General features: G+C 41.0%; 1 protein-coding gene across 13 annotated transcripts in view; it reads left to right on the forward strand.

The window, feature by feature from the left end:
- The window catches only part of LOC117227332 (uncharacterized), a 410,549-nt gene extending 383,647 nt beyond the window's left edge, over positions 1-26,902 (forward strand). For all 13 annotated transcript variants that reach the window (XM_076527439.1, XM_076527440.1, XM_076527437.1 and 10 more), the window contains 7 exons: positions 6,394-6,564; positions 10,483-10,638; positions 12,761-12,994; positions 13,073-13,302; positions 15,887-16,549; positions 16,640-17,011; positions 17,100-26,902. In XM_076527439.1, coding sequence (XP_076383554.1) covers positions 6,394-6,564; positions 10,483-10,638; positions 12,761-12,994; positions 13,073-13,302; positions 15,887-16,549; positions 16,640-17,011; positions 17,100-18,542 — 3,269 coding nt within the window. In that variant the 3' untranslated portion in view covers positions 18,543-26,902. The remainder of the gene's footprint in view (positions 1-6,393; positions 6,565-10,482; positions 10,639-12,760; positions 12,995-13,072; positions 13,303-15,886; positions 16,550-16,639; positions 17,012-17,099) is intronic.
- Positions 26,903-27,257: the final 355 nt, after the last annotated feature.

Here is a 27,257-nt window from a genome sequence, read left to right on the forward strand (position 1 = left end):
TGCGACGGTATCTCGCTGCTCGGAATTGACCAGCCATGCGGACGGCGCTCGCAAATCTCCTCGTCGCGCCCGCTGGAACGACATCGCAGGAACTCGATGAGTTTGACTTTGTTAGTCGAATTCTTCTGTCCGGTCGCGATTCGCTGACGACGAGTTTCCCCGCGGAAAAAGGACACCGTAAACCCGATAACCGCGCCGCGAGAACGCGGCGTGTTTCGCGAACCGCGCGAAACTGACGCGCGGTGCATGAACGTTAACAATGGGAACGGAAGTTCCGCGAAACGTATTTATGCGAGGCGACGTAACTTGCTAGTTGCCGACAGTCCTGTGTTATCTATGGTAATGCTACTTCGGTAGTTTCTTCGGGCTCGATCTTGCCTCGATGAACCCGTGACTGGGCAAGCGAACGGGAAACTATAGTCGCGCACAGATTAGTCAGTTTTTCTTTATTTGTCGGACAACATTGTTGTAAAAGACTGGGTTCGCCTGTATTTTCGAACGTAAAGAAAGATTACATGTTATGTATTTGTTGCTTAAACCAGGGATGGAAAAAGAAGATCTGGAACTTTTTAATGGGCTCTATTTGTAACTGCAGTTATGGAACTTTATTTCGAAAATGTTCTTGATTTTAAGTTCCAAGGAGATCTTGAAAATAAAATGTAAATAAAATAAACAGAAGATCACGAAAATAAAAATGTTGAGTCAAATGGAATTTACAAGAAGTAAAAGGTTTATCTCTTCACATGTTTATGTTCAAGTTGTAAAAAAAGATGTAAGGAAAATCTATTAATTACGTAATGCAGGTATAATTATGTGTTACATGTCCTTTTCTCACTGGCAGCACTATTTATATTGTAAAACTTTTTCTGATAAGTATACAAAAATAACTTCTTTCCATGGAACTTTTATTATGTAAAGTCTGATATAAATAGTTAAACATTCCACAGGAATAGATATTCATCTGAAGTGAACAATATAAATAATAACAGAATTTTTGCAGAAACGAGAGACATATACCTGTATATTTTATGAGCTTTTTCGGGTAAATTCGTTTCATATATCATAATAAAGATAGGTTACACACGAAAGGTTGCATATAGGATATTTAACCAATGTAAAAATTTCGTTGTTAGATTGCTGATTTTATGCATTTCTAGCACACGTAATGTTTCAGAACTAGCCAAAATAAGGATTTATATGTGCCGTTTATTTTGAAAGTGGCATAAGTCACTTTGTTTTTAAGTCGATATATTTAAGGGTTTGCGTTTTAACACCGTTTAAAAATATGGATGCTAACTTTCGAAAAGATTCACTTGTATTTGTTATCTCAGGATACTGATATTTTTCTCAGTATAAATAATTTCGTATAAACATTACAAAATCACCACTTTTCATTAGGGTAAAGTGACTTGAGCCACTTTCAAAATAAATAATTTAGAAAAATGACTGACATATATTCATTTTGTCCGACGTATTTTACCGAAGTGATGTTTTGAAAGGACAATGATTTACTAAAATTGTTGAATAAATTACATATATAATAATAATTTATACCATGAACATATTCAATATAAAGGTTTGATTTAAGTATTTCTTATTTTAATATTCATAAAATACAAATTTATATGAAAATACATCAGTTCAATTTAATTTTCGTCATCAATAGGAGTGATTAAGTCCTCGGAAATCGTGTTTTGTTTCAAATTTTTCAAATAACTGTGGTATATTGGGGGTATATAATTAAGCAAGTCCATCGTGTCTTTGTATTTTGCTGAAGAAACAGGACGAGATCCAGCGTATAACGGATCCATTTCTATTTGTGAATAACGCCTAGGTCTTCCTCTTTTTGGTGACAAATCCAAAGTTAGAAATTCATCTTTTTCATCTAAAGTTAGTTTATAAAACATTTTATAGCCATCTGCTGGCGGGTCTGGAGGTAGCCGCCACATCACTATAATATAATTTACAAAACTGCACTATTCTCTTTCGCACTTATAAAAATAAGTCCAGTGATCACAACTTTCTTAAAAATACTAAAAATAATTCAAAACAATACTTCACACACACTTATCACACGTTTCTATTTCTTTTACACTAAGCCCCGCAATTAATCTCCCGAGTACAGCGACTTACGCCACTGTCAAAATAAACATGTTTCTTATATCGTTAATTAGCAAAACTTCTCTCGAACAAATCTCAATAGTTCTCAACTTATCGATTGCAAATTTTTTTAAGATGAAATTCAATTGTAATTAATGTTACCATTAACTCGATTTTTTTGAAAAAGTGACTTATGCCACTTTCAAAATAAACGGCTCATATATAATAACGAAACAAAGTAGAAGTATATAAGAAAATAATTGTTCCAATTATAAAATTGCGAGTTGTATTATTAGCTGAAGATCCCACTATCAATTGTTACGTATTTATTCGATGCAGGTTCTTGATTCAACCTAAACGTCGTAATCTCGAATATTAAGAAATAATAACATAATCGCTCGCGCCATCAATTTATTTTCTCGGTGTATGTATGTACTTGGTGACGATCCGTGGACCAAATTAACCACGATCTTGACACTAATTCACAAATAATTGATCACCTCGATAAACCGTACCGACTCGTGTTAGTGTCGAAATACGACTGATTTAGGATTATTGTGTATCACGTGTTATGTGCCCGTTCAGACATAGTGTAGGGGCCTACACGTGTACCCTTAGTTGCTCCCATGTGACGGAGGAATGCCCCACGCCTTCACGCGAATCCCAGGAATTTCATTCTTAGCCGTCGTCTGTTAATTCTGATTCGTATTATGGGACGAGGACAATTCTTGACAAATATATTTCTCCCGATCTGGAATGCGGTGTCGCTAAAAAATCTCGATCGCTCGTTTTACAAACGTGGTTTTACTCATTGAAAATATGTAAGTCAATGATCGCTTTTAATAGTAATACAATAATTACAAAATGAACTGAGAGTTCGTTTCCTCTTCTTCTCAATCGTGAATACAGTCATTTCTCCCTAATTTGCGCTCAGATCCGAGCCTTAAATATATGTAAAATATACATAAAAAATATATAAAAAATATATAAAATATATATAAAATATAATATACATGAAACAGTAACTATGTCGACAACTACAAAAACGAGCCGCAAGGCTCGAATAAGCGTCTCTCCCCTTCTTAAACTGTCGATTTTTGTGCGCAATCTGAGCGCGAATTAGTGTATCCGAAATATTTGTAAGCAATACTTTTCCATCTGAACATCTTCATCGTCGCTGAACATCTTCACTGAAACCTGTGGAGCAAACTAAACGCACTAATTACTTCATTATCATGTCACATTCAATCACTTGTCATTATCACATTCAAAGCCTAACAAAGTTCAGTTCTTGCAATCGTGTTGCAACAAAAATGAGTGCTTAAGGATGATTCAAGAATCGTGTCACCCACATTATAGACATTAATGACGTGGCAGTCATTTAACGTTTTAGGTAACAAGCACTTATACCGAATGCAATACCGGCCACGACTAAACCGCGCATTTTTAGGGTAACTAAAAATCTGCATTGATTGCCAAATATAATATATATTTTTGCTTTTAATCGTTTCGACGGTTTCAAATTAATATATCGGTATCATAAAATTCATTAAATGTTCCGACCGTGTTCTGCACATTTTTTGCCATAAATGCATAAAATCCGCAGTCTAATCATGACATATCAGCCCTTCGGCGACTCTATTCAAAATTGTTATCATCGTGTTTCAAAGTAATTTAAAATTATTATTATCAAATTTGTTTGTATTAAAAGAAACTGTAAAGTGTGTAGCGTGCGTCACAAAATTCAATTTCTCAATTAAACATTCAAATTCAATTTTATATAAAAGTTTATATAAAATGGAAATAGTATAGATCGGAAAAACTATTTCGAATTTCGAATTAAAATGGCTCCGACTGCAAAGAGTTAAATACCTGCGTTATTTTCCCTTCCAATCCAATATTACGCTTCTCGTTCAAGATTCTATTTTCGGTTAAATAGGATTAAACGAGGTAAAATTCCTCCGGTTAAATAAGTGATACCGGATGGCTATTCGAATCGAGACAATATGTAATGCGCATGGAAATGACAGTACGGTTGTGCAAAATCATTTGAATAATTTCGTTTCGGTGATGAAATCGGGTTTCTAGTTACCTGCTCGGGTGCAGGCTAATTTCGTTAATTATCCTAACGAAGCCGGCATTATCGTGCGCGGGTAACGATCCGCGATAATTATTACGCTACACAGAGTTGCCGGGAACACGCAGACGATATCGTGTTCGAGTTGCCGGGATCCGTAACATACGTTCGATTTCGTATGTCGTTTGCGACCGTTCTTAGAAGAATGTTGCAGCGGGCAACAAGCCGGTGGCAATAAGGGAAAATAAGAAACGGATGCCAACACGGAAATGTTGTTAGCTCGGTTTTGCTTGAAAACGTTGGGAACTAGCCACTTTGTTCCTTCAGTTCCTCTTCGTTCAAGTTACCATAGAATTTCCTCGGGCCAGACCTGTTAACGAACCTGTTACTTCGGCTTTAATAAAGCTGTGCACCGTTGCAAACGGACGATCGTTATCATCTGCAAACTCGGTGTTTTGTATTTTAAGTTGCGAATACGGAACATTATGCAGAAACGCATTTCCAACCGTAGGAACATCGTTTCAAGACGCGAACGTTTTGCTGTCCGCTTTCTTGTAATATTTCCTGTAAAGTGAAATGATTCCCGATAATTCTGTGGTTGCAACGAACAGCGCCGCATGTTACATGATTTTACTTTCGAGATATTGCCACTTAATGTTCTGGTCATTAACGCTTTCAAGTTGCGTTATCTTTTTGAGCCCATCGAATTCATTTTTATGGTTCGTTTCTTCATGAACAGATAAATCCTGCATTCTACAGCTCAATCAATGCGTAAATTACAATTTTTGGAAATTGTAACATGCAGCGCTTTTCCTTCCAGTCATAGAATTATGGTGGGGATAATTTAAGTTACGAATTCAAAAATTATACAGAGAGAGAGAGAGAGAGAGAGAGAGTGAGAGAAACGCATTTCCAAGACACGAACGTTTTGCTGTCCACTTTCTTGTAATATTTCCTGTAAAGTGAAATGGTTTCCGATAATTCTGTGGTTGCAACGAAGAGCGCCACATGTTACATGATTTTACTTTCAAGATATTGCCATTTAATGTTCTGGTCATCAACGCTTTCAAGTTGCGTTATCTTTTTGAGCCCATCGAATTCATTTTTATGGTTCGTTTCTTCACGAACAGATGAAACCTGCATTCTACAGCTCAATCAATGCATAAATTACAATTTTTGGAAATTGTAACATGCAGCGCTTTTCCTTGCAGCCACAGAATTATTTATTATGTGTTATATATTATTAAATTTATTTATTATTATTATTTATATATATATTTTTATTATTATTATTTTTTATTATTATTTTTTATTATTATTTATATATATTTATTTATATATTATTTATATGTTATTAAATTTAATTATTATTATTAACACAGATTATTAACGATTATTAACGATTGAAGATGATTGGACACTTAATACAGCTCAACATGTGTATCAAACTGTCAAAGAATGTTACCTATTTTTGCAGTCGGGGACATTTGAACTCGCCATTCGAAATAGCTTTTTTAACTTATAGTAATTCCATTTTATAGAACTTAATGCATTTTATGCATGTGAAATTGAATTTTATGATCCATGCAACAGTTACGGCTGTTAACAATGTTTAAAAGATACGAACAAATTTCACGATATTAAAATTATTTTGAAACGCGATGCACCTGCTCATTATTGTTACGACATCCTAGAGCGCAAAGGGTGCTTAGAGCGTGCTCGAGTGCAAAGGGTTATTCTCGCTAACCGAGTAGACAGAACTTGATAGAAGTCCAACGCGATTGGAAGCGAAATGAATTCTCTATCGGCTTATACGAACAATCTATCCTTAGTATCAATTAAAGTCGACCGTTTCTTGGTCACCCAAGGACTTTCGCTCACGTTAGTTGCACGAGGTCAGGTACACGAGTGTCTGCGAGTCCTCGTTTCACGTTCCGAGGAACAGACGAGCGGTCGACGTGCGGTTTACCAGACGGCCAATACAATCGTACGGGCAATTAACGCAGAACTGGTTTTATCGACGTGCATCGTTCATAATTCCGGTCGATCCAGCAATCGTAATCGCCGCACGCCATCTTACTCTCGCGGGGACACGCCACGCGCATCGCTTTTACTGTTCGTGTTTCGCTCGGCTTTCCTTCCTGGACCATCGAGCGTGTTCCACCCGTTTTTTCTCGCTGGACTTAATCGTTTCGTGTTCTTCCTTTTCGTTGCAGATTCCCAAGATGTCGATCTGGATGCCATCCTCGGCGAGCTGTGCGCCCTCGAGCGCCGTTGCGACGGCGACATCGCCGCGACGTCCGCGCCGGATGCTCAGAGACAGGGTCGCCCTAACAGCACCAGGATCACTCCCGGCGACAATACCGACATCGGCAAAAACGAAGGAGGTAATCGAGCTTCGATGCCTGAATTATACGCCGCGATCGAGAGAAACCGGGCTCTGTTTAGTTTCCTTGCAATTGAGCCGTTTATTTTGAATGTGGCATAAGTCATTTTATGAATATTAAAATAAAAGATACTTAAATCAAACCTTTATATTAAATATGTTCATGGTATAAATTATTATCATATATGTAATTTATTCAACAATTTTAGTAAATCATTGTCCTTTCAAAACATCGCTTCGGTAAAATACGTCGGACAAAATTAATATATGTCAGTCATTTTTCTAATCTATTTATTTTGAAAGTGGCTCAAGTCACTTTACCGTAATGAAAAGTGGTGACTTTTTAATGTTTATACGAAATTATTTATACTGAGAATAATATCAGTATCCCGAGATAACAAATGCAAGTAAATCTTCTCGAAAGTTAGCATCCATATACTTTTAAACGTGTTTTATCGGCTCGAAAACAAAGTGACTTATGCCACTTTCAAAATAAACGGCTCATATGTGGGTTACAGAATTATTTAAAAATTCATTTTCACTTCATTTTCATTTTCATTCATTTTTCTGGATTCTCCATTTTATTAAGAGTCGCAAGAGATAATAAGAATGCTAAAAAAAGTAACTGATGTCATATAATTTCGCCTTGCAATTTAAATTCAATTGTAGTAAATTCTTTAATTTTATGAAACTCTTGAGTTTGAGAAACATTGAGTTTCCGTTTTATGAAACGGCTCAATTATAGGGTAGAAGTTTGGATAGTCATTTTTCTACGATCTCCGGAGTAAGGGCCGAGACATTTTTAAGGGCAATGCTCGGGTCGTGTGCTCGTTCCGTGCAAGGCAGATCCGAGCAGATACTGAACGAAGCTCGGAAAGGTTAAGACGAAACTTCGGCGATAGCCTTTGTTACTTTGCTGAACGTAGAAACGAGCTTCTTTATTTTTTATTTTTTCTTAATGGGTATTTTACCAATGTAATTGTGAGAGTTTTCTTATTAAAATCAGACCAAATACATCATTTTTGTAAGATTATACCTAATTTACAAATTTGTAGATTTATAGATTTATAGATTTGTAGATTCATAGATTCATAGATTTATAGATTTATAGATTTATAGATTTATAGATTTATAGATTTATAGATTTATAGATTTATAGATTTATAGATTTATAGATTTATAGATTTATAGATTTATAGATTTATAGATTTATAGATTTATAGATTTATAGATTTATAGATTCATAGATTCATAGATTCATAGATTTACAAATTTGTAGATTTATAGATTTATAGATTTATAGATTTATAAATTTATAGATTTATAGATTTATAGATTTATAGATTTATAGATTTATAGATTTATAGATTTATAGATTTATAGATTTATAGATTTATAGATTTATAGATTTATAGATTTATAGATTTATAGATTTATAGATTTATAGATTCATAGATTCATAGATTCATAGATTTATAAATTTATAGATTTATAGGTTTATAGATTTATAGATTTACAAATTTACAACTTTACAGGTTTACAAATTTACAACTTTACAGGTTTACAAATTTACAAATACACAAATACACAAATTTACAAAATTTACAACTTTGCATCTTTGTAAAAACTGTTCTAAATGTTTAAAAAAAAAAAATGAAAGTCGGTTGACGAAAGATACGGCGAATAAGCTGGCTGCTGCAAAGTTTCATATTTAAATTCATTTAGCAAGCGATGCCAATGAACAAGCGACGAGCCTATAATTTTCAATTTTTCATGCATTTCATCGATGTACCGGCAGTACTTTTCGACTGTAATTGTCTCCTCTGTTCGAAGGAACGAGTAGCGAATTACTCCGGTTACATTCGTTTCCATCAATGCTTTCAGAGTATCATTTTTCACGGACATTGTGGGTTTTCCGCACGGTTCAATTTGTAGGAAAAAAATCACCAGACCGAACATTTTCAAAGCAACGCTGCACTTTTCGATCGTTAACAGTATCCTCCCCAAATGTCTGGTTTATATTGCGCTTATATTGCAGCTTTTGCAGCGTTGTTACCAAGTTTATACTCATATAAAAAAGATTACACACACACACACACACACACACACACACACACGAATATCGGTTGAATTCATATCCTCGCGAAATTCGAAACAAATAACAAAATGGAACACTTTCGAGACAATCTTCCTTGTTGAAATGTGACTCTGGCAATGGACAAGTACGAGTATAACCGTTTGCGTACCACGAGCCACTTTTGCGCTCTTCAGATTTTGGTCCCCCCTATGATCTAAACAAGAAGATTCAAATCGTTTATTCCAGTTTTAAAAAAAAAGTCATTGTGTTTTAAAAAGTGTCCGAATATTCATGGGAGTTCACTGTGTATCAACAAATGGACCGGTAGAACCGTGAAAATTCGAGTTCGCTGCAAGCGTAAACAGCTCTTCGCTAACATCAACGATCATCAATAACATCGCATTAACCGTTTGCGTACCACGTGTCACTTTTGCGCTCTTCAGATTTTGTGTCGAGAAAAGCCAGGACATTTGGCCGAAACAGACAACTTTTACGGCCCACCCGAAATTTGTCGAAACGTGCTCAGTCTTTCGGACGCGTGTATACGTCGCGCGTCGCATCGCTGTCTGTAATCCAATTTGCATTTTGTTGTTACCTATTCTAAATTAATAGTATATATATTTTCATTCGTGACGTTTTATTTTATGTTTCACGGCTTTTTTCGACGCATAATCGAAGGAGCGCTATTGCGCTCTTCGGCTTATCTCGACACATGATCGAAGGAGCGCTATCGCGCTCTTCGGCGCTTTTCGATCCTGTTTTTTCAAAACCATCTGGTACGCAAACGAATAAGCGAGGCTATGCCAAAGACAGAAGCATAACGAAAACAGGGAGACAAACACGTTCGCATGCGAAGAGAATCGGACATTTCACATGCACCGATCTAATACATAAATGAATAAAAAAAGAGGCTGTGTCGTTCAATGAGAACGTCTTCGACGTGTGATCCGAGAGTAATAAAATGAATCTATTGGGTTGTCCAGAAAGTTCGTGCCGATTTTGCATAGCCAAGCTTCTCAATATGATCGTGGATGGTTGATTTTGATTTATTTAGCATTCCTGCTAATTGACGTAATGTTGAGCGTGGGTTATTCTCGATTTCTGTTCTAATCGTATCTTCGTCTGTGGTGGACGGACTACCTGGGCGTTCTTGATCTTCAAGGTCGAAATTTCCAGCTTTAAACCGAGCAAACCGCTTCCGCACGGTTCTTTCGGCTACAGCATTCTCGCCATAAACAGCGCGTATCTTATTTGCCGCTTGTGTGGCATTTTTGCCCTTTCGGAGAAAGAAAAGCATCAAATGCCTATAATGCACTTTACTTGCCACGATATTCTAAGGCGTACGAAACTGATAAAAATTAACGAATCGTAAACAAACTTTTTTCCAAATATGGCTGAAGTTATCTCTTTTAGAATATGTACACATGTCATTTGTTTTCAATAATTGTGATATATTCAGTCAGGTCTCTCACGCTACCTACCGAAAATCGGCACGAACTTTCCGGACAACCCAATAAAATCACTGATGCTACCTGTGCTGTTTCGTGTACAAGCAGTGCGGCGCAGTAAATTGCATTTTTGCACTTTTCTTTCAAGTTTCGTCGAGTTTCCCCACTGCTAAAAAATCGTCGTTACACTCGCGCGCGCGCGGATCGCAAGCAACGTGAAAACACGACCGAGAGCTGGTTTCTCTAGGAACTCCGTGCATGTGCTGTTGTCAGTTTACCTTAGATATCAGTGTCTACTAGACTTGAAACAGCCGGTTCCAACTCATAACTGCGTAATTAATTTGTTCTAACATTGCCGCGACTTTCTTCAACGGGCGCCAACTGTTTGTTACAGCCATGCGAACCGATAGTCCTGACAATGACAGCGCATTCTCGGACACGGTCTCGATGTTGTCCAGCGAGAGCTCCGCGAGCAGCAGCGGCTCCGGACACAAACCACCTCAGACCGCCATGCACACAGCCCCTCAACAGCAACCCCATCAACTTATGGGTAAGTTGGATCAATGCGAGCACGCAATGTTTATTAGACACAGTTACGAAGTCGTTTCAACAGTCGAACAACATTTGATATTTGTGCTTGCTAATAACCTTTTAGGCACGCGACGCGCCACTATAGTGGCTTGCTCTAGTAGCTCACTCGCTCATCGTTCGAACCAAATAATCGTCTTCATATGCATTGTTTCACACTTCTTTTGTCTTCGCATCGATTTACAATAGTCTACAGGGTGTCCCAATAATGTCTCGCAATCCGGAAATGGCGGGTTCCTCGGATCATTTGAATCAACTTCTTCCTTTACAAAAATGTTCTCCGAGGCACCGTTAATGAGTTATTAACGAAAAACAGTGACCAATAAGAATCGAGTACGGCTGACGCGAGGTGGCCCAGCCAACCAGCGCGCGAAGCCCAGTTCCGCTCATTGGCTCGATCGCCTCGCGCCAGCTGAGCTCGCCTCTCATTGGTCACTGTTTTTCGTTAATAACTCGTTAACGGTGCCTCGGAGAAAATTTTTGTAAAGGAAAAAGTTGCTTCAAATGGCCCGAGGAACCCGCCACTTTCGGATTGCGAGACATTTTTGGGACACCCTGTATATACAGTATCAGACTCTGCCGTCCAGAGAAATAGCCTCGCGCAGAATTCAGCCGTACCTAAAAGGTTAAATTACTTGCTATTACTCTTCGAACATTATCAAATTTTTCTGCATAAATCGCGAGAAACGGGCGCTAAATGCAACTTCTTTCTTTTCCTTCAACGCTAGATTTATACAACAAAGTCATTTATTTCGTGCAAACTAAAATAAAGTTCGCTTTCTTCTATTATCGAAATCTGTGAATTAAGGTGCACACCCTCGTCCATCAGTATGCGAGCACCTGCTTCATTAAAATAGTTGTCTAAAAAAAGTGAAATCATTGATACTATATTAGACTAATTATATATATATATATATATATATAATATATTGTAGAGTATATTTTATCAATGACGTGTTTAATATTTCACCAAAAATAATAAAATAACAATTTAATTTTCCTTTCGTCAACGTAGAATGTTTTTGGCATTTTGGCGATTTAGCTATCAATTTTTTCATTGTATCCGAAGAGATATTCTTTCATTCAGCTTATAAATGATTCCCGTAAATGTCTTTCGAATTTTTGATATTTTTTTCCGAACATCACTGTCTACGTATGATAAGGGCACAGGATGATCGTATCCAACGTAATATTTAATCACTTAAATGATATAAATCTCACTCGATTTGATACTACTAAATGTTACTGAATTTGCATATACATACAATCGTTTTATAGCATTAACTCAAATTGTTGTATCTACTTCTTCATTAACACCAGATTTTTCGGAGCAAAAAAAAAACAGCTGCTTTATATTGGTTTATAAGAGTAACAATAAGACACTTATTCTAATTTTTAGCAAGTGTTATTGTAACATATAAAATTATAGTATTGTAACATATAAATTGAATGAATAACTCGTAAATGTATCTTTACGATATGAATAATCGTAAATTAAAAAATTAGTGACTTGTCATTTCGACGAGTTCCGTAAATCAGATGTTAACAATTACGACGAACTGAACATAATGTGTTCACATACTTGAATTCTTTTGATCTATACCATAATTGTCACATAATACTTTTCGTTATAAAATCTGCAGTCCATTTATTCCGATATGAGAATGAAAAAGATATAAAATCAAGTTCAACAAATCTCCTGCTTTACCCCTCGCTTATGAAAAACGTAATTTCCGCTGCATCGAACAATTAATCACGACGCGCCTGCAACGTGGGCGGTGTCTGACTCGTCGCTTAAGCAGACTACAAGAGAATCAGATGGAGATTTGGCCATCTTTCTCAGTGTTTCAATTTTGTTCAAGACCGAAACAAAGCGAGTATGTTGACCATCGAAATAACTGTACTGAATTATATCGGAAAACAAATGCGAAAACGAATCGGCAGCCGCTTCGATGCAGGCAAACCGATCGAAAGTGGAGTAATTATAATATAATATAGTAGGAGTAATTATAGTATAGGATAGATAGGATATATATAGTATAGGAGTAATTATTATAATAATATAATCGCCCAAAATTCGGCAGACGCTGCAAGCCGAGTCAAAGCAGAGAAGATCCGATTGGCGTTGGAGAAGATGCGCGAGGCGAGCGTTCAGAAGCTGTTCATTAAAGCGTTTACGCTGGATGGCAGCGGGAAAAGTTTACTCGTCGACGAGGGAATGAGCGTAGCTCATGTATGCAGGCTGCTCGCCGACAAGAACCACGTGCCAATGGATCCGAAGTGGGCGGTAGTCGAACATTTGCCCGATCTTTTCATGGGTGAGTATATTTTTTCTTCTAATCGGTGGATCGTCGGTGGTTGAATTCTAGAAACTGACGAATTTGTTCATCTTGCAGAACGGGTGTACGAGGATCACGAGCTGCTTGTGGAAAATCTCTTGCTGTGGACGAGAGACTCGAAGAACAAACTGCTTTTCGTTGAACGACCAGATAAAACACAGCTGTTCCTTAACCCGGAAAGATTCCTCCTCGGCCCTTCTGATAGGAGCAGCGCGGAATACGACGACCATTCGCGCAACATCCTTCTGGAAGAATTCTTTTCTAGTAGCAACGTCGGCGTACCAGAGGTAACTCGTACTTCCTGATCGACGAACTACCGATTTCGATGCGCTCAGAGCTCGTAGAGTCGTGAATCTATGTGTGCTAAATTAATACACTTAAATGACAGCATATTATTACTCATAGGCTTACTCTAAGACCAGAAACAGTGCAGCGCATTGCGGCATGCTTTGAACATATTCTGGTTAAATTGTTACCCCACAATTGCCTTCAGAAGCTTTTAGATTTATGGTTCTGTTCTTCTTTATCCGAACATCTTCATTTTCCGATTGTTCGAGCTCACTTGATCTTATATTAGGTCTACCGGAAAGTTCTGTCCGTTTTTGAATTATGAGATATAACACAATTTTCATACATTTAATAATATTTTTATTGTAGAATATACTTTCCATCGTTACTTATGACTTCTTGCCAGCGCGATGGTAACTTGTAAATGCCATTTTTAAAAAATGATTTGGCATCGCAGAGATAGGTACATGTATCGAAAATAGTTCTTTATGTGGTGGTAAAGAAAATTACTAATTGGAATAGTATGTTTTTAAAATCGGCTCGAAATAATTATTTGAAATAATATTTCATCTGTCTAAATTTCTATTAATTATTTGTTACTTCATTTAGAAAAGTATGTACACATTGTTCCGAAAAATATTAATGTAACTGGAACATCTAACATCCGTTTGCTTCCAACAATGCACATATCTCAAATGCAAGTATAAACGCAATAATATCCAAACGTTTCGTTTCGCGTGAAATAAAGAAAATATTGATTTGTACGAAGCATTTCGGAGTCTTGTCGTAAAATCTATATCCTAAATATTTATTAAATATTTGTGACATCAATTAAGTATCAGGTCTACCGGAAAGTTCTGTCCGTTTTTGAATTGAAATATAACACAATTTTCATGCATTTAATAATATTTTTATTGTAGAATATACTTTCCATCGTTACTTATGACTTCTTGCCAGCGTGATGGCAACTTGTAAATGCCATTTTTAAAAAATGATTTATTTTTAGAGGCGAAGAACTCAACCAGTGCTTGGTTGATATCAGCTTCGGTTTTGAATTTTTTTCCTGTAAAAAGTTTTGCAAAGAGAGAAACAAGTGATAATCGGAGGGTGCTAGGTCTGGGGAGTATGGTGGATGCGACAGAATTTGCCAGCCTAGCTCTGCGATTTTCCGACGAGTCGCCAAAGCAGCGTGTGGTGTGGCATTATCATCGGTAGCCATGTTTTCACGATCGCGTCTCGCTTAATAATGACACGAGACATCTTTGTTTCAGTTTATTTAGGAGAGTACATGTGTGTAAATGCAATGATAAAGAGAGATAGTCGTATATGTCTCAAATCAACATGTGCATATGGATTGAAACTTGAAGTGACACTATCGGACAGAACTTTTCGGTAGACCTAACATTTAGTTGCATAGCTCTACGTTTCCGCAGAATAATCTCGTCATCGCTATTACTATTTCGGTCGCACTCTTCAAAATTTTCTAAATAGTCACCATCATGCACACCGTCTTCAGAATCAGTAATAGAATTACAATCGTTGTCGCTGGATATATCGGACAAATCGTCTGCATGATATTCCAGTATAGTCGATACACAAAATAGTGGTATTTCTTGACATTATTCAAGGGAGCTTAATTTTCATGAAATTGAAATTATTATGAAAATAGCAAACAGTGTTCTGCAAGCTCAAGATGTATGTATACACACTAAATCCTGCAACATGCGAGTTTGATCTAAGATTTTTCAGAGAAAAGTGATAGTAGAAAAACTCGTGAGCGGTCGTCCAAGTGTTCAAATCTAACACTAATCTAGCAAATTACTTTCTGCTTGAAAAATACGTTTAGCCTGACGTAGCTGTACACAATAGATTAATATCAATGTATGTTCGAATTGGAATTGGTAATCGTGGTTTAATTCGGTTAAACCTACCTATTAAAAGTATAATGTAATTGAGACCATGGGTGCAACGAGGGTGACAGGTGATCATACAGACACCGGTTCAAACTAGTATACTTCCCCAAAGTTTTACTTTAAAAAAAACTTTTACCAAACAATTTATTTACCAAGAGAAGAATCACTTTTCCGACTTTCTCACTCGTTAGATCTATCTATACCGCTCGACGCTTCAAACCAGACCGAGTCCAGCTTTGAAAATCTTTTCCTCCAGATTTTATGATTATAAATCTCACTATACAAACTTGCCTCATCGCTCTTTTCAAATGGCGCCTTTGAAGTGCTCGGACCGTCGTGAGCACGCCTCTCACGTTCTCATCAGAACCCGCTGACATTTCTTGTATATATCTTAGGAATTTTACTATATTTTGATTTGACTTCTTGTGCCATTTCAAGGGAAAACTTCAGGGAAACATGCATGTCTGGAAAAGTTGCGCTGAAATAACTGAATTCCCCGTAATCACTAATAAACTTGAATGTCCCACGAGAGGGGACATCCGAGTGATATGCTAGAATTACGATGTCCCACGAGAGGGGACAGCGGAGTGCAAAGGGTTAAATAGTATTGAAATGGATGGAACGAGTAACAAACTAAGCTTGCTAACGCGTTGGTTGCTTTAAATTTTAGGTCGAGGGCCCGTTGTATTTGAAATCGGACAGCAAGAAAGGTTGGAAAAGGTATCACTTCATCCTAAGAGCCTCCGGCCTCTATTACTGGCCGAAGGAGAAGGCTCGGACCGCGCGCGATTTGGTTTGCCTGGCGACATTCGACGTTAATCAGATCTACTACGGCGTCGGTTGGAAGAAGAAGTATAAAGCGCCGACGGATTTCTGCTTCGCAGTGAAGCATCCCAGGCTGCAGCAGCCGAAATCGACCAAGTACATCAAGTTCCTGTGCGCGGAAGACAACGCGTCGTTGGAACGATGGATGGTCGGGATCAGAGTGGCCAAATACGGCAGACAGCTGATGGAGAATTACAGGACCCTGGTCGACGAACTAGCGCAGGAAGATCTCGACATGCTCGCGCATGCCAGATCGTGTTCGGTCAGCTCGATCGCCGTGCCGCCACAGAATCAAACTCAGTACAACACCAGCAACGACAACGCCCGCCAGTTCACGGAAAACTCGAGAAACGGCACGGAGACGGTCAACGCTAGACAGTACGACGCCCAGAGGCAGAGTTACAATTCCGAGCAACGACAGAGTTACAACAACGACGGGAGACTGAGCAGAGCCAGCAGCTCGAGCTCCAGCGGCTGTTTGTCGGATGGAGCGCCAAGCAGTTGCGAGGTACTTAATCGCTTAATAATGAACTTTCTCGTAGAGTATGAAGATCGAATCGCGACGTTTCATGGTCTCTTTTCTTCGATTCTTCCATAGGTAGCCTTCGAGTGCGGCGAATTCCCGACGGGAACGATCAAACGGAAACCCTCGATGAACCCGAAACTGCCTCTCACGTCGATCACGCGGCAGCTGAAGGAAGTCGGCGAAACTGTCCGGGACGAGCCGGACTGTCCGAGTCCTACGAGTTCGGGATCCGGCACGCTGACCAGAAGACACAGTCGTAGGAGGAGCGGCACCGATTCCGACGGGTCCGGAACGCTGAAGAGACACCACCGGTCCAGCAACGCGACCCCGGTCAGCCCTGTACCGCCTGGCACACCGGTCAGAGAGAGAGCCAGCCCGATGGGATACAACCGAACGGAGAGCCAAGAATCGAAGACACCTACGAGTCCTATTCCACCCTCCATGGTACGTAGTTGGCGAAGCTCGAGTCGCTTCTGGAACGTAATCCAGACGCCCGTAACCATTTATTTATCGAATAAAACGCGCTCCACAGATGGATTCGATCACTTCGCTTCCGCCGCCGCCGTCGCCATCCAGGGTCGCCGAGGAAACAGAGTCGGATAACGAACCGCTTCCGCCGCCTCCGCCCGAGATGTTCCGATCGAATCTCTCCCTGGACTCGTTGCCGCCACCTCCGGCGCCCGGCGAGCTCCCAGTCTGCAACACGCCCGAGCTCTCCGGTTCGTCGTTGAGCCTCGCGTCGCTTCCGCCGCCTCCGAGTCCTCTGGTAGGCGAAACGGGCACGATCCGGCGTGCAAGGCCGAAACAGTCGACGCCCACGAATTCAGTGACGCCGGAGAGCACGCCGACGCACGCCGCTTCGAGATCGTCCAGCAACCAGCAGATGTACGCGAACGCTATACAGAACAGCGCGATGCAGAACAACGCTATGCAGAACAACGTCGCGGTCCAGAACAGCCAGGGTTACGGGATGAACGCGCAGAATGCTCTGCACGCGAACAACGCGGCGAACTCGGTTGCCTCGTCGCACAGCTCGTATCCAGGGTCCAGCGCGAGCACGACGCCGACCTACGGGCCAAGTTCGCCGAACTTCGCCTCGCCTCCGCCGTTCGTTGCTCCGCCGGCTTACGGATCCCAGCAACAACAACAGCAGCAGCAGCAGCAGCAGCAGCAGCACGGCAACTCGCAGAGCCTGACCAGGCAAAACTCGAAAGCCGAGTCGATATACGGGACTCATTCCCTGCCGCACTCGACGGTCCAGCCGATCAGGCCGAACCCGAACATGGACACCGTGCGGCGCAGTGCCATGAAACAAAGCTCGAGTCATTACGCGGCTCCGCCTTACCTAGCGGAGCTGAAGGCGGCGTCCAGCCCGCAGCCGCAGCGCAGGGTGACCATTCAGGAGCCGCCGACCTCGCCGAAGTCGAAGACCGGGACCGGCAAGAAGATCACGTTCAATCTGCCGCCTCAGCAAGAACCCGGCAGCCCTGCTCTGCCGCAAAGGAAACCGATGCCGCCGAGGAGATCGGACAGCACGAGGCTCACGTCTCCTAAGAAGCTCGCCGCGTCGGATCAAGCTCCGCCCGGCGATTTCCTGAAGGATCTCCAGAGGGTGATGAGGAAGAAGTGGCAGGTGGCGCAGAAATGTAAACTCGACACGACGACCACCCCGCACGAGGTCCTCGGCTTCCGCGATCCGCCGCCCGCCGTCGCCGACTATCGGGAGACGAACGTGTCGAACTGGGTCCAGGAGCACTACGGGGCCGACAACCTTTACGAGAACGTGTACACAACGGATCCCCATGCTCCGGTGGAGTACGCCTCGAGCCCGGCCCGGCAGCCGACCGTCAGGTTCGCCGACGAGACTCGCAGCATCAACATCGTGAACGCCATCGCCAACAAGAGAAGACCGCCGCCGCCGCCGCCGAAAAGGGCGGAGACCACGCATCTGACCACTACCAGAGCGATGCACTGACAATAGCAGATAATTCAGCCCCGTCCCGAAAGGCGATGGTACTGTTGTCTGTGCAGTTGGTGGAAGGACTGAGAAAGGGCGCGGAGGGAAGTTCGCTTTGTTCTGTGATTCGGTCACCGTTTCTTCGAGGTCCTAGTAATCGAGTCCGCGCGCGTTCATCGTCCTTTTCAGTTTGACACCGTTCGATAACGTTCCGTTGTTCGGGCAACAGGAGGAAAAAGGGGGATCGACGGCTTCGTGTTCGCATACGTCGCCCAGAGTTTGCATGGCAAATCAGCTTGTCTGTAAATCCTGTATCTACCAGCCGCGGCCGTTGTAGGATAAATCGATGTATATTTAGGAGTTCGAGGATGAAAGTCTGATCGGATTACTGCCAATTAAACAAAAATGGTCGCGAACGCCGCGCCGGGGCTGTGTGCTCGTGCCTCGGCGCCCGGTGTCCTAATAGAGAATTTTTTTAGCGAGAGAACTTCGGTGGAACGAGAAAGCGAAAGAGGACCACCGGCGATCGGAATTATAGATTATCGAGTCCGATGTTGAAGCATCTGTCTTAACCGGCGATTTAGCAACGGCCATTCAACTAGAACGTAAGGGGAAACACTGCCGCACATATTGAGGATGTGATATATAAGTCTTAAGCTCCTAATTTCGTTTCCCGTTCACCGGCGGGTGGGAGAGAGCGTCGGCCTTTGCGAGCGATCTTCTTCGCGGGAAATCGTGTAGACCATTGGGACGCGGTCGGACACGTGAGCCAATCGAATTGAAAGAGACACGCACGAAACCGCCGCGCGCTCGCGCCATTCTTTTCTGTGCGAATATCAATTCCGGAGTTAAGTAGGCTTTAGCTGTATCTGCGGTGTCCGCCGACCAAGTTAACGACGGACTTTTCTCGCTTGTTTTCTATCACAACGGAACAGCTGTGCGCACGAATATCTGATGACGAAAACGTCGAAACTGTTTCACCGAAGACTATTGTAGCCAGGATACTTGGGTCGTTGCATATGAAATATCGTGTCGGGTTACAACACGTATTTGTTAATACGTTCGAAGCTATCACGTTTGGAAATATAGGATTATTTATTTCGACTTTGCGTCACCGTGTGTTCGGGACACTTCATTGTTTTTTTCTTTCTTTCTTTTTTTCTTATCACAGCGCAGGGGAAGAAATATGTTTGAAAATTAGCTTCGTAGAAGATTATACACGTACTGTCTGAATGCTGCTTGTTTTAGCTTCTATTTTAAACGGAAACTATATTCTTAACTATCGTTCGCGTAGTCGTTCTCAAATATTATCTCTGTTCGAAATTTTATCCGATACCTTGTTCAAAGTCAATTTACGAGGAAATGAAAGTATTTTTTTTAAGGTCACGAGAGAACAAGCCGGGAAACATGGTAAACACCGTAATGAAAGTCGTTGTCGTCTCGACTTTCGTTCGAATTATTTTATTATTCTCTGTAAAGCGACATTTCGTATGCATGAGCCTAATTACTTTGCAACACGCAGGAGAGGCTGTGGCGAGTTGATACGTTTCTCAGGATGCACTTTTTGTCACTTTCGTTCGAGTTGACTGTTTAATATACCATGTACCCGGGGGGTGAGCCATCGATTTGTTTTACACGACATTACGTAGAAATAAATGATCAAGAAAGTGAACGATAATTCAGAACAAGGCGAGTCGAAACAATTGATTAATGGACTCTGCCGTGTACTGAAAATTCAAACAAATCATCTTCTTGTATTGGGTTGTCCGGAAAGTTCGTGCCGATTTTACATAGCCAAGCTTCACAATATGATCGTGGATGGTTGATTTTGATTTATTTGGCATTCCTGCTAATTTGGCGTTCTTGATCTTCAAGGTCGAAATTTCCAGCTTTAAACCGAGCAAACCGCTTCCGCGTGGTTCTTTCGGCTACAGCATTCTCGCCATAAACAGCGCGTATCTTATTTGCCGTTTGTGTGGCATTTTTGCCCTTTCGGAGAAAGAAAAGCATTAAATGCCTATAATGCACTTTATTTGCCACCATATTCTAAGGCGCACAAAACTGATAAAAATTAACGAATCGTAAACAAACTTTTTTCCAAATATGGCTGAAGTTATCTCTTTTAGAATATGTACACGTGCCATTTGTTTTCAATAATTGTGATATATTCAGTCAGGTCTCTCACGCTACCTACCGAAAATCGGCACGAACTTTCCGGACAACCCAATATTTTGTCCCGTTTAAACCGTACGTATTTGCATTTGAAACCACTTTTAAAATGCCGTAGTAGTCTACAAAAAATACGTTTAGACCTCGGAGAAAGAGAGAGAGAGAGAGAGTAATCTTTCATGTTACGTTACCGAGAGAAGACGTTGAAAAGTCAACGCGTCCCAGCGTCCTGCCGTCTTATCAATTTAGCCAGCCTCTCCCGCGCATGAACGAAGAAGAAACGCTGTTCACAAGATACACAATGATACGCAACGCGTTTTATAAACCCTCGTAAATAGGTGTGTATGTATATAAATGGAACACGTATGAACGGTTAATATCACTATATCGACTTTGATGCTGTATGTTTAGATGATAACGTACGAACCGAGCAATCCTCCGCGACGTGGACACTTCACGCTTAACTCGAACCCTTTCGATGGACGTCGATCGAACGCCCCGCGCGCGGCCCTGCTCTTGCCTCGTCGTCGAAACCTTCGAGTTTATCATTTCTCAGCCGGCATAATTTCGCATAAATATCGGAACAGCTTCGGAACCTCGAACAGCGCGCAACCTTCCGAGCAATACGATTTTACTTTTCTCTTAAATCGATCATCGGGGAAACAATCGCGAAGAATCGTCCATGGTCTTTACAATCGACTTCTCTATCGACATACTCCCAACACTCTGGCGTGTTCGTCTGATCCACTGCTTCCGCTGAGAACTACTATCATGTTTGCGACTGTAAATATATACACCGTACGAATTTGTAACGACTTTTTTACCAAGCGGACAAACGCTGCGAAAATCTTTTCGGGGGAACACGGTTGTCGGCACGGTGACCAGATTGCATCTCGTTGCGTCAGTTGTAAGCCCATGGGACACCTCCGACGGTTCCGCGCGCGCGAGCGCGGTCGAACGATGCTTCTTCGGCCGGCCACGCGTTTTTTTATACTCCGGAACAAGCGGCGGCATTTCGCGCCGAGATTTTGCACTTTACATAACTAGCGCGATCGCCAAACGGAATTATTCGTCAACGACTGATGACACCTCTCGTCGCCTGTAGAGCAACCGATTTAACTCTTTATACTCATGAATTTGTACCGCGCGTTTCGTATGTCCTCGAGACCTTTGTATCTCTCTTCGAGGACACCTGGACACTCGGCCGTCGTGGCACAGTCCCAGGGGGTGTCTCGCCGAGTCCCGTGCATTTTACACTGTTAAGGAACACCGAAGGACCGCGATACGATATTTTCTACTAACCGAGTTTTGATAGAAGGATCCGTTTCCGGGCGTGTACGATCCTCTGGTGGACGTTTTTTCTAATCGATCGCACGCGGACACGCGAGACCTCCGCAGCAAATAACGAAGTAATCACTTCAACGTGAACACACACACACACACACACACACACACACACACACACACACACACACACACACACACACACACACACACACACACAGAGAGAGAGAGAGAGAGAGAGAGAGAGAGAGAGAGAGAGAGAGAGACAGTGGTAAAGAGAAACACACACACACATATACATACATACAAGTACATGCACATGTTTACACACGTGATGTCGATTTATATGTAACTGTAATTTTGTCTACCGTGCGTGCGGTCCAATCAAGCGGAACCAATAATAGTAATGGTAACGATATATTGCTAACGATATACGTTTTTTGGGACTAATGTATCGAACTTACGGAATCTTGACTGTCGTCTGACTTTACGATAAGCGAGGAGAATCGTACGGACCAGCCCGCCTGGACGGCTTTTCCTCCGGGTCGGTCGGGTTCTACGTCGGAACACCGCCCACGATGAGAGCCTTTCGAACGTGGACGCTCGAGAACGAACGGATCGTATGCTCCGCAGAGGCAAGTTCGGTTTTCAAACCTTCGGGATCTCGCGATCTTGAATCGGGAAGAGTTGTAGGCCGCGTAGTTCGAACGCGATGTTAACCGAGAAGAGAGAAAGAAAAAGGAGTGAGGAGACACTCTTTCAGCGTGTTTTGCTTGCGGATGAACAATTGTAACGAGACACGAACCGACATGTACAGAGTGTTCGCAAACGATGCAACAGCAGCTTGGGGGATCTGATACGAATTGCTGGTTTCGATGAAACGCGCACAACAGCGGCGACGACGAGTTCGGCTTGTCGATGATTGCGTGACGAGGTGCTGATTGCGGTTTTCTTGTCGGCTGACGGCAGCGTGGGCAGCATTATTCAGAGTTGTATATAAATATTATATTATTTTTTATTTAAAAAACGCACTCTTGTAACTAACAACAAGGATATTAAAGTAATTAATCATGAGAAACACGTTTTGGTGCAACCATGATGTAGGAATGTTTGCTTGGTGCAGAGGACGGTTCGACGGTTGTATGAAAAGACGGTATATTTTAATATGTGGAAAACGTTGAAACGTGCATGTGTTAGGCAGTTCGCTTATGGGCAGACTAATTTGTTTATTTTATACTCGCAAGATAGACAGTACATATAAAAGACACAGCCTGAGGCCTTTTTCGCGTTGCGCAATGATCGTCGATTTTGCATCTGGCTGCATCCTCGTGTCCTGTTATTTGTCATTGTTGAAGAAGAGATCATTGTAACATTGCTCTTATTTAGAAATTTGGTACATTTTGGATGGCTCATTCAATTTAAATCCGTCATTGCTGAAGAAGAGATTATTGTAACATTGCTCTTATTTAGAAATTTGGTACATTTTGGATGGTTCATTCAATTTAAATCCGTCATTGTTGAAGAAGGGATCATTGTAACATTGCTTTTATTTAGAAATTTGGTACATTTTGGATGGTTCATTCCATTTAAATCCGTCATTGTTGAAGAAGAGATCATTGTAACATTGCTTTTGTTTAGAAATCTGGTACATTTTGGATGGTTCATTCAATTTAAATCAGTCATTGCTGAAGAAGAGATCACATTGTAACATTGCTTTTATTTAGAAATTTGGTACATTTTGGATGGTTCATTCAATTTAAATCCATCATTGTTGAAGAACAGATCATTGTAACATTGCTCTTATTTAGAAATTTGGTACATTTTGGATGGTTCATTCAATTTAAATCCGTCATTGCTGAAGAAGAGATCATTGTAACATTGCTTTTGTTTAGAAATCTGGTACATTTTGGATGGTTCATTCCATTTGAATCCGCCATTGCTGAAGAAGAGATCACATTCTAACATTGCTTTTATTTAGAAATCTGGTACATTTTGGATGGTTCATTCAATTTAAATCCGTCATTGTCGAAGAACAGATCATTATAACATTGTTTTCACGTGTTTATTTAGAAATCTGGTACATCTTTGATGGATCGATCCATCTAAATCATAATAAGTCTCTTCGTTCCAGGATTTTCAAGTTCAGGAGGTAACTTTAGAGGGTAGCACATCTTTTTCTAGACAGCAACATCGCGAACAGAGCAGTAAATTCGTTGGCTAAAGACAGGCTTGAAATCAATGAAAACTGACAACGTGGGTTAAACAGACCTCCGTGATTCTACGATTGGACTCGTTCCAAGAAAAATCCTTCTATAGATCGCGGATCCAATCCTTTATCCGGAATATAGTTCAATGTAGAGGCAACAAGATAGTAGATCCTGCTATCTACGGTCAGTTTGCCAATTTCTGAAGAAGTAAATTTTTGCGAAGAAACTTAAAATTTAATTTAAAAATTAAATCTAATTTAAATCGCCAATTTCTGAAGACGTAAATTTTTGCGAAGAAACCGAGAAAGGATGCTAACACCTGTCGATACTTTCCAAGCATAAATGAAAACGATCAGCGCGATCACTTTTTATCGATGCGAAAGACGTTTCGTATTAGGTCCCGAAAGTTGTCGTTTCATTAGTTGCGGAGACCGCAGATTTTTGAGTCGAGCCCACAGAGCGAAATAACGAGCCCTTGAACACTCTTTGTAACCCAGAGAGACGGACGGCATTCGAAGAGCGTTTTGTATTATTTGTAAGATTTGATTTAATTTATTCCGACCTCTGTGTATAATTATTATTCTAAAGCGCGTTAGTACAAATGTTAAATTAAGAGGTAGCGCGTGGAAGCGAAACGGAAGTCCCATGCCCGGATTTATAATTTGTAATGCGATTTGTTACCGTTACGAATCCTCCTAGAAGCGGCTGAAGTTACAATAAATAAAAGAGAGCTGTAGCTAAATGCTTGGGTTACAGAGAGTTTTGACTCTTCGATGATTTTATTCAAATTCCAAGTCTCTGTCGGATCTATTTTCGTTGTCTCGCGTTCATTTCGCGAATATATAGACACGTCACGCACGAAACACCGTTCAAACAATCATTAACGTAATTAAAGCGTATATTTTAAGCTTTCCGTCTTCTTCGAACAAAAAGAGAAGTTTCTATTCGGAGCGCTCGCGTAACGCATACGTGAATGCAACTACCATAGCAAATCCAGTACTGAAAATAACGAATATTGATTATTTGCTAATACAACGTGTGCTGTTACAGTTGTTCGCATTTCGATCATTTTTATATTTACCGAGAATGTAAAAGAATATAGGGTATGTGAAATATAAGAAATGTTAACGCAACAGCTTTCATTATTTTTCTGTGGTGTATCGACATCTGCGATCATGCTCGCCGCGAATACTCTGTACATAAAAAACACGCGGTAGAGGGAAACATCGATTAGTATCAGTTTGCGAACAATTACTTAAAACGTTTCACCATTCAAATTGGAAAATCGGTGTCTGCGGACTATCTTGCCGAAAATCTTGCTCGTGTTCGACGCTCGCCATCGACCGATCGGAAGTCGCAAAAGCGTGCAATTTTGAACCCGATCGAAGCTCGATGTTCGAAGCTCGTCGCACACGGACAGCGATCGCGAGCGAAAACGCTTTCCAGTCGAATTCTGCGGGTACCGATCGCGTTGCTTCTTCGAGACCATACGCGGCCGGCGTCTTTTCACCCCGAGCGTCCACGATACGAAGAGACACTCTCTCGACGCGGTGTCGGTTTCGCGCGAAATCTTTTACGAACGGCCGTAGCGCCGGTGCGAAGCGGACAACTCTGTTTTTGTATCCATATCGGTTAAGGAACCCTTATCGAGCTAAGCAGCGTGAGGAGGAGGTATGTCGGAGATCGGCAGGTAGCTTAGTGGGTAGATCGCGTGCTTGATCGTTTTCGTAGTGCTGAACGCCGCCGATTTGAGTGCTGTAAACGGAGCGCCGGCAGAGGAGCCACCACCGAAATCGTATGAAAACGTTATGCGACCGTGAAACGATCGACGCCTCGCTTCCGAGTAGTGAATAATTCGAATAATCGAATGCGAGAGATCGGGGGGGGGGGGGGATTCATCGGCGGACCTCTGTGAAATTATGGTTTCGCGGCAAGGGTTGAGTGCAATCGGAGCGAGAGGACGCGATTAGACGGAAAGCGATTCTACGGAGTATGCGAAAATTCTGTTAATTCGTTGTTTTTTTCTTTCCTTTTTATCGTGACCACCATTCGATCTTCTTCATCGGTTTTCTCCTATCCGAGTTAACACTCTATGTTGTACGTACGTTTTTTGTAAATATTGTAACGAATGGTAGCGCAACGATGGAAATTGTCATCGGGGGAGAGGGGGGGCACTCGCGGATGTTTAATAAATAGGAACTGCATTATATTTATGACGATGGAATAAAACAACACTTCGGTTTCTTTCTGTCGCGCACAGTCGAGGCGAATACGGCGAAGCGAATATTTAATCCTTCTTATGCGAGCGCAAACGTGATCGAGATGAGAGAGGCAGAGGGGAAAAATCCAGTCTCGCGAAACCGGGCTCCAAACTGCGTTTCGTTCGATTTCTCACCGGTTTAGCAGACGAATGAACGAGCAACATCGGGTGTACTGTGTTTTTTTTTGCATCTTATCGAGTACTTTCTAGTTTTTGTTTTTCTTTTAAATATAGTTTAGTAGAGCTAGGTCCGTTCAGCGATTACTCCTTCTGTTTGACTACCGTGACGTTCAAGGAAATTGCGACAATACCGATCCTAATTTTCTCGACAAACAAGCTGTCTCGACACCAATTGTTTAGGATTGCCACCAAGTGGAAAAACAAAAACGCGCAGCAGTTGAAATATTATAGGTATTATATTCATGTTTTTATGTAAATAAATTTTTGGTATATTTCAATGATCGTCGATCGATTAATTATTTATTGCCAGTCTTCTCACCTTCGTCTCAGGTTCCAGGTTCCCTTTTTTAACATTTCGACGGCCGGAATCACGTGTATGTGACTTCGCGAAAATTTGAATTATAAACATCGATTCGGCGTTGCTTATCGAAGAACGCATCGTTGTTGTATTATTAACGAAATTTTGACCTGTTTATATTATTAACGAGGCATATCATATCATAATCGCACTATTAAAAAAGTGTATTGTAATTATGCTGTTAATAAGTTATTTAAAATTTAATTGTCGGAAATTAATTTCTTCGCCGGTCAATTATAATTTCTTCATTTTAATAAGAGTCACAAGACGTAAGA

Source organism: Megalopta genalis, unplaced genomic scaffold (genome assembly GCF_051020955.1).
Source record: "Megalopta genalis isolate 19385.01 unplaced genomic scaffold, iyMegGena1_principal scaffold0020, whole genome shotgun sequence".
Taxonomy (NCBI): domain Eukaryota; kingdom Metazoa; phylum Arthropoda; class Insecta; order Hymenoptera; family Halictidae; genus Megalopta; species Megalopta genalis.